Raw genomic sequence first — 8288 nt, 5'->3', positions numbered from 1 at the left:
GGAGGGGATGGGTGCATGGGAGGGGAGGAGCTCTAAGGCTGAGCCTTATTCAGCCAGCAGTGGGCAGCCTGAGAGGTCTGGAGGGGTGACAGCCGGGTGGTGAGAGGATGCCTGTCAGCTTGGAGGGAGCGGACAGAGATTCACGGAGGGGCCGGTCAGAGGAGTCGAGGCAGAGGGAGACCCTGAGGAGCTGCTGCCACCCCTTCACCCCCAGGCCCTCAGGGGGCCCTTGGGAGGAGCGCCCTACCTCAACAAGTGGGGCACAAGTGGGTCCAGGGACTGGGGCTTGAGACAGGCTGGGACCTGGGACCCTTGGCTGCAGTGCTGCAGTGCTTGCACCTGGACAAACGTCTCTTCGAGCCGCAGAATACAAAGGAAATGAGACTAAAAATAATGGCACGCATGCGCAGGTGGGGCAATTATGAACAATAAGATACAAAAAGGCCACCAATCAGCTGCCATTTCTGAGGTGCAGAAGTAGGGTACTGAGCGTGATTCCTGCACACAGCACCACCAAGAGGGTGGGCGGACCACCTAAGCCTCCCCTCCCGCCCAGCCCACCGATCAGTCCCGCCCCTCTCCCCATTTAAGGAACCAGCCCACTCTCCTTGGGGAGCGAGCGGGGGCACCTCTCTCTTGTTCTCGCTGCCTCCTGCAGCGTGAGTCCCAGTGAATTCCCAGCCTGAATTCCTTGGCTGGCTTCTTATCAATTTCTATTGATGAAAGAGTCCAAGAACCCTGTCCGTAACCCTGTATCCTAGGCAAGGGGCAGCTTGCTGGACTCCTGGCCCCAGCTCTGGAGTCATACCTGGATTCCTCCAGTCCCTGCTTGGCCTTATTAGCTGGGTGACCTTAGAAAAGTTACTTAACCTCCAAGCCTCAGTTTTTCCCATCCGCAAAATAAGGAATAAATGTCTCCAAAGAGCCTTGCTTGTGTGTAGTAAATGCCCAATAAACAGTAGCTATTTTGTGCTGGGTATCTGGAGAAATAATTTAGAGGAATGGAAGAGTGGTGGCAGGGAGAGCGTGATCCTGTATCATCTCCCCTCCCCTCTTGTACAATCCCCAGGTCTACCTGGAGGGTCAACAGGAGGCAGCATATGAAGAGGAGGAGGAGACCGAAGCCCAGGAGGAGGGGCCTTTGGTGTTCCACCACCACTACCTGCCCTGCCTGATGCCTGCTCTGGGCCCCCTGCTCTCCTGGCCGGCCCCTCTCCTTTCCCCTCCCCTACCTCAGCCCTGCTTGCAGCACTTGGCCAGGGTTCAGCACTACCCTTCTACCTCTGGGAAAAGGGGGACGTAAGTGAGGCCAGGGGGCTGGGTGCTGCCTGGGCCCTGCCCTGGGGCTGGGCTGGAAGAGCTGGCCAGGGGTCAGGCTGGAGTGGGGAAACTTGTGGGTGAAATTCCAGAGGCTAGCCTGGGGCCTCTGACGGGGCTCTTTCTTTTCTCTCCCTGTCCCAGGAGAGCCGTGCCCCCGCCTCCACCCCCCAGCGCCACAGGGACTGTGGGTGTGGATGTACCCCCAGCTTCAGGTAGGGACCAGGTGGGTGGGCAGTGGGGCCCAGGCCTGGCGGTGGATCAGAAGGCCAGGAAGGCCATGCGCCCTGTGGGGCTGAGGGCCCCTACTGTCATGGCCGCAGACAACCGGCCTATCCTGTTCCAGTTTCCTCCTTGGGCTCCACTGAGGCAGGAGGGAGTCACGATGAGGGTGCTGTCTCCCCCCAGACTACTATGATGCCGAGAGCCTACCGTGAGGACAGACATCAGCCCCAGGACCCATGCCAGCTTCATCGCAGAGCTGGAAATAGCCCTGGAGCCCCTGTGTGCCCCGCTAGTGCTTTTCTAACCCTGAACCTATGCCTGGCAGCCCTTCTTACCCCCTCAGCCCCAACTAGGCCCTCTCCCCGAGGTCAGTCAGTCCCCTCTCTACCCCACGGAAACCTTGCACCAGCCTGATCTCTGCTTCAGGGTGAGAGCCCCTTAGAGCAGTGTCCAGGCCCTGGCGGTCACATAACAGCCCAACCCTGTCCCAGTGATTGCTGCCTGGGCTGGCAGAGGCCTGGGAACCAGAGCCCTCCCTCGACCTCCACTCCCTCACCCCCCACCCGAGGGATGGCCAGCGCTGCGGCGTCTCGGGTTGGCCCAACAACCGAGCAGGAGGTAAGAGGCGAGGACAGCTTTTGTTGTCCGTGGCTCTCTGCAGGCCCAGAGTGATGGGGGAGGCCTGGCTGAGGAGATCCTGAAGCTGAGCCCTTGGGGCCCCCATGCTTACCCCTGGAAGCTGGCTCTGTTGACAGAAAGTAAAGGTCAGAGCCATGCCCTGTTCTGACACAGAGGGCCTGCGGTCCCAGAGGGCCACGTGGGAACAGAGTGTCTCTCTGCCCCTCTGGGCCATTGTGCATCTCCCCACCCACCCTCAGTAGGAATGAGTCGCTCAGTGTCCGATGAGGGTGGGCGTCTGGTGCCTGGGCTGGTCAGCATGGAGGTGCCCCAGGGCCTGGGCTCCCCGGGGCTCTGGAAGTCCCCCGTGAAGGAGAGGGTGGAGGGAGGCTGAGGGGACATTTGGAGACCGAAGTCCAGCCGGGCCTGGTGGCTCCCCTTCCTGACCATTCCCAGGAGGAGGCACAGGGTTAAGTCCAGGTGTTTGTATTCAGACTAGGAAAGGGAGGGTCCCTGACATCCTCTGCTGCTTGTCGTGGTCCTTCAGCCAGGGCTGAACCACAGCCCTAAGGAGCCATGCTGAGTCCCAGTGGCCGCCATGCTGGTGGCCACGCCGCTCACGTAGGCTATGCCCGGTAGGCCCACCTCAGCCTCCTCCAAGCAGCTTGCACCCCGTAGGTACCTGTCCGCCTCTGGTGCCACTGCTGCCCAAAGACAAAGCACAGCAGGACAGATGTCACAAACAAGAAGAGTAGCACTGACACGACCGTGATGATGGCCACCACCTGGCTGTCTTGTGCGGGCTCTGGGGAGGGAGAGGGCAGTGGTCTTAGAAGTCCTCTGGCCCCAGGTACCAGGGCCAGAGGGGGAGTAGAGGTCCATCCATCACCCACCCACCCACCCCTCGTCATTCTGCAGTCACCCTGTGTTGCAGAGGTGAGTGGCAACTGGTATATCAACTAGAGGGAAGGGGGGCCGGGGTCCAGGCCACCAGCTGGGCCTCTGTGAGACCGTAAGGGCGGATGTCCCCCTGCCGCCAGCTCCTGGCACCAGCGCGTGGTTGCTGGACACCACAGCCTGGACAGTGGCGTGGTCCAGGCCGAGCCCCTCCTTGGGCAGAGCTGAGGGAGCTTCTACCAAACTCTCAGAAGACGGAGAACATCTAGGTCATCTAGAGCCACAGAACAGCAGGGCTCCAGGGGATCTTAAGGGTCAGTCAGGCTACATTTGTCATTGCAGAGAGGGGCCAAGGCCAGAGAGAGGAGCTTGACTTGGTTAAGGTCACCCAGCTTGTTAATGGCCAAGCAGCTAGCTGGGGTCCAAGCTGGCAACTTGGAGAGAGCTCCAGGGAACTCCTGGGATCAAGCTCCTGGGTGCCTCCCCCTGAGCTGGCAGAGAGTGGGGCAGAGGCGTTTTCCTCCCACGAGGGGCTGAAAGTGAATGCCCTCTCCTTCCCTCCTCCTCCGGGGGCTCCCCCTCACCATAGACGTCGAGCGCCTGGGGATCTGAGACGCTGTGAACGAGGTCCCCGCCGCGAGAGCGCAGGTCCATCTCGGCCCGGCAGGAGAAGTTGCGGCGGTCGTCTTCCCTGTGAGCCGTGGTGTTGTGGGTGACCATGGCCTCTTGGGGGGAAAGTGTTGTCCCCACAAAGGTCTGGCTGTATACGATCTCACTGCCATGGAGCAGGGTGACAGTGAGACCTTCGAGGGGTGCCACAGAGGGCACCCTGCACTGGATGGTGAATGATCTCCCTACAGCCACTAAAGTGGGCCATAACTTCAGCAGCACTTGCTTTGGAGGGTCTGAAGGAAAGAAGGAAGCAAGGTCTGGTCAGGATGGGGGTGCAGTTCCAGCAGGCTCCACCCATCCAGGACCATCCCCATCACCACAGTGTTCTCAGGAAGTGGGCTGGGGCCTGGCTGCTCTAAAGTGTAAAAAGAGGAAGGAGGAAGCAGTTCAGGGTGAAGGATGTACTGGGTGGTTGTTTTATGGACATGAATTCTGGAATGGACAAGAATGGAGGTAGCCTGGTGTCTACAAAGAAAAGGTCCAGAATCTGTATAGTCAACTAGAAAGATATAAAAGTTTTAGACCTGTCTCCTTCCTCTCCAAAAATTAAATACAAATTTCAAAAATTAAATGGTTGGATAATTATGCTGAGAGAGACTTAGAAGGGAGTACTCATTGGAACTGGATCATGAGTTGTGAGATTCTTCACTTCAGAGGTGGAGGCCGGAGTCAGACCTGCCTTGGTTCTTCAGGATCGGGTTCTGAGCTACCTCTAGCCCTTAGCTATTAAACTCGGTGGTACCCTGGGTTCCTTTTTGAACTAGAATGCCTTGCCCCCATTACCCCAGGATAATATGTTAGATACAGGACATCTTTCTATTCATCTGATCCACTGATGACAGTTTCGAGCGATACCCTTGGTGCCAAGCTGTTGAGAGAATCCCAGTCTATCCAAGGTCTCCATGGCCTCTGGGCAGGTATGTGTGTGATGGTCACACATTTGCCAAGGGCCCTCAGGGGGAGATAAAACCACGCCTCAGCCTTCTCTCCGGGAGGCCAGTGGGCTACTGCAGAGTGTACCAGCCCACCTGATGGGGCCCCCACTGCTTGTCATGGGGTGCAGGGTGTTCGGGTGATGGGGTGCTACCAAGCTAGGAGGAGACTGTAGCATGGCATGGGAAACAGCTTTTAGATTTGTCTAAACCTTGCTTGAATTGTCCTCCTCTGAGCAAACCTCAAAACCAGGGTTGCCAACAGGCTCAAGGAGGCCAGGAGAGGGTGTGAGAAGATTCTGAGCCCAGGAGCCCAGGGAAGTGGGGGCCATAACGAGAGCACCCAGCAGCAGTAACAGAGCAGCTCTGCGTGCGTTCGGTAGACACAGGCCCTGGCCTAGGGGAGCAGGGCCCCGCGGTGCCGCACTCACGGAACACACTGATGTTCAGACTCGTGGACTCCTGCTTCCCGGAGCAGGTGAAATGGCAAATGACATCTGTGTCCTGGGAGATGTTGAAGACCTCATACAGCTTCCACTGACCCTGTTCCTCCAGGAGAGTCTTGTGTAGGGTGGTCTCCAGACCACCGGTGTTGGGCTGGGTACAGGTGGTACTACAGTTAATCACCCGAGACTCCCCGGACTCCACCATCAGCTGCTCTGGCCACATGCGTACCTCGAACGCCTCCTCGCCAGACCCTGGAAGACCAGAAACACTAGGCAGGAGAAGTCCCTGCTGCCCTGCCCAGTGGAGCTGCCCGCAGCGGGCAGTCTGATAAGGGGTAGAGGTCCCCTCTGCTCCTCTCCCCTTGTTCAGACCTTATCGCCTTGGGTCTAGACCACAGAGACTGTGACCCCCCTGCAGCTGTCTCCCTGCCTCTGGTTGCTGTTCCTCCAGCTCGTTGCCTCCAGGTTAGTCTTTCTCATGCACGTCTTCTATCTCCATGGAGAGGGATCTTATTTGACTTACGAGGCCCAGCCCAAATGTCCCCTCCTTCACGAAGGCTTCTCTGAAATGGAGGTGGACTGTGTCCTCTGAGCCCCCATGGCCATGGGTTCGACTCTTCCCTCCCTCCTTTCCTCTCTTCTTTGCAAATCCTTTTTGAACACCGGCTGTGTGCCAGGCACTGTTCTAGGCTCTGGGGATCCAGCAGGGACCAAAGCAGACCAAACCCTGCCCTTGCGGCACTCACATTGCAGCGAAGGAGACAGACAATAATAAAAAGTGAACTAGCCAGCTTGTCAGTTGGTGGTAAATGCCTAGGAAAGGAAATAGGGAGTGGGGTGGGGTTGCCGTGTTAAACAGTGCAGTCAGCACAGGCCTCACGGAAACACCGACATTTGAGCAAAGAATGAAGGAGGTCGGGGTGGTGGTGGTGGGGAGCCCGGCAGGCAGGTATCTGTGGGGGGAGGGAACCACCATCGCAGAGACCCTGGGTGGGGAGGAGACCAGATGGCTGGAGCTCAGCGAGGAGGAAGGAGGGGGAGGCGAGGTCAGGAAGGTAATGGGACCACCTTGCAAATGACTCATATTCATGCTGACTCTCCCTTGGACATTCTGGAGCTTCTAGGAGGCAAGGCCCAGATTTCGCATGTTTCCCTTTGTACTCAGCACAATACCCTGTGTGTGGCGCAGAGCCAAGAAGTGTTTCAGGCAGGAAGCATTTCAGGCCTTCCGCGCTCACCTCCTACTGGGTGAAGACCAGAAGGTCCTTGATCCCAGCCAGCTGGGCCCGTCCTGTGTCCTGTGCTCCTGCCACACCCATAGACCCCCCCACTTAGCCCTCAGCTAGTGGCATATAATGAAGGGGCAAAAGAGGGGCTTTGCAGGGGGAGAGAGCTGGATTTGAAACCTGAGTTTGCCAGGTACCAGCTGTGTGGCCTTGGGCAAAGTGCTTTCTCTCTCTGAGCCCCAGTTTCTCCATCTGTCAAATGGGCTAGTAATCCCTTTCCTGCAGGGTTGTCGTGAAAGCACCTGGCAGGTTGTCCAAAACAGAGTGCTCAGCACACGGAGGCATTTTCCTTCATGGTCCCCTGGACCTCCTGGAAGGGGCTTCGTTTTCACTTTCATGGTCGCCACAAGGTGATGCCCTCTGCTGCCCTCTGCTGACCCCTGGGCCACCTCTGAAGACTAGCTGGGGCGTGCCCTCACCTGCCCTTGAACCCCAGCCTCCCTTCACCTCTCCATCTAGTCTCCACAGCCTGCCACATCCATACACCATGAAGTTATGGGGTCTGGTTCCCAAAAGGCCAGGACCCCTAACCGCTGCCCAGGGTCATGGGGAAGCCAGGCTGGCACGGCATCCTGTACCCGTGGCGGACGGCCTCTGTGTTCAAAGCCTCAGCGACTTCAGGACCGGGACCCCCTTCCCTGCCTGAAGGGGAGGGGGTCCTGGCTGGCACGCGCCCCATCAGGAACCCTAGGCTCACCTGTACAGCAGAGCAGGGCGAGGAAGGCCGAGAGCAGTCCCCAGCCATCAAAAGGGGACATCTCGAGTGGCGTCCACGGCTCACAGGGAACAGCCGAGAGCCGCCTGGAGAGAGAGGGAGGGAGGAGGTCAGGGAGTGGGGGCCTGGAGCCGCAGCCGGAACCCCCAGCCTTCTGTGAGCTGATGACCACATTTCCTCTTGTTATCTGAGTGGTCTTGGGGAGGCCACGTGGAAGGCCGGCTCCCAGGGTCCCAGGTCTGTAAGAAGTCAAGCAGAGGAAGCTGGGAAGCAGCTGATAAGCCAGGCAGATGGGGGGAGCGCCGGGGGCACACGTGTGTGTGAGTGACGTGTGTGCACACGGGATTCCCGTGCGCCGTGTGTACACATAGGACAGCGCTGCCTACAAGCCTCAGATCTGGGGAGCCCCAAATCCCACAGGGCACACTGTGGGAGTCCCCTCTGTGTAGGGATTTTCCAAGTTGGAAATAGGGTTTGGGAGGCAATAGATGGATGTTCACCTCCTTCCTCTGCCCCCTACCCTCCCCTGTCCCTGGGCACTTTCTTCTCTTTTTTTTCTCAGCTAAACGTGATTTCAGATTACTAAGAGAAGGAGGAAGGAAAAGGAAACTAGCATTTAACTGATACCTATTCTTTTCTAGGGACTAAGTTAAGGTTTTAAGACACTATCTCATTTAATTATCACACCAAATCTACAAATTTTGATTGTGCATCTGAGGAAATTGGGGCTCAGGTGAATTAGGTGATAGAACTGAGGTGAGAATTTAGGAATGATGAGTAGTTGGTTGGATGATCAGTGGTTGTCAGGGATTGAAGGGAGGGAGGGATGAACAGGCAGAGCACAGAGGACCTTTAGGACAGGGAAACTGCTCTGTATGATACTACAGTGGTACATGTGTGTCATTATACATCTGTCCAAACCCATAGAGTGTACAACACCAAGCATGAACCCTAATGTAAACTATGGACTGTGGGCGATAATGACGTGTCCAGTCATGACAAATGTCCCACTCTGGTGGGGGGGTGGGGGGACGTTGGTCATGGGGGAGGCTGTGTGTGCGTGGGGACAGGAGGTTTGTGGGAAATCTCTACCTTCCCCTAAGTTTTGCTGTGAACCTAAAACTGCTCTTAGGAAAAAAAAAGTCTACAAAAAAAAAAAAAAAAAAAAAACACCACAAAA

At 57.2% G+C, this 8288-nt stretch overlaps 2 protein-coding genes across 7 annotated transcripts in view; one reads left to right on the top strand and one right to left on the bottom strand.

Moving 5' to 3' along the window:
* Positions 1-1339, top strand: part of PRR29 (proline rich 29) — a 5849-nt gene extending 4510 nt beyond the window's left edge. Inside the window, exons 4-5 of the mRNA XM_024760654.1 lie at positions 215-266; positions 1032-1339. Coding sequence (XP_024616422.1) covers positions 215-266; positions 1032-1303 — 324 coding nt within the window. The 3' untranslated portion in view covers positions 1304-1339. The remainder of the gene's footprint in view (positions 1-214; positions 267-1031) is intronic.
* Positions 7-8288, bottom strand: part of ICAM2 (intercellular adhesion molecule 2) — a 33806-nt gene continuing 25524 nt past the window's right edge. For 5 of the 6 annotated variants that reach the window (XM_024760705.1, XM_024760703.1, XM_024760702.1 and 2 more), the window contains 4 exons: positions 7091-7194; positions 5093-5359; positions 3642-3962; positions 7-2965 (listed from right to left, as the gene is read on the bottom strand). In XM_024760705.1, coding sequence (XP_024616473.1) covers positions 2787-2965; positions 3642-3962; positions 5093-5359; positions 7091-7151 — 828 coding nt within the window. In that variant the 5' untranslated portion in view covers positions 7152-7194 and the 3' untranslated portion in view covers positions 7-2786. The remainder of the gene's footprint in view (positions 2966-3641; positions 3963-5092; positions 5360-7090; positions 7195-8288) is intronic. The other variant, XM_024760707.1, reaches the window with a different exon arrangement.

The sequence above is a fragment of the Neophocaena asiaeorientalis genome, unplaced genomic scaffold (assembly GCF_003031525.2).
Source record: "Neophocaena asiaeorientalis asiaeorientalis breed wild unplaced genomic scaffold, Neophocaena_asiaeorientalis_V1.1 scaffold30, whole genome shotgun sequence".
Lineage (NCBI taxonomy): Eukaryota > Metazoa > Chordata > Mammalia > Artiodactyla > Phocoenidae > Neophocaena > Neophocaena asiaeorientalis.
The sequence above is the reverse complement of the archived record's forward strand: the minus strand, read 5'-3'. Positions and strand labels throughout refer to the sequence as shown.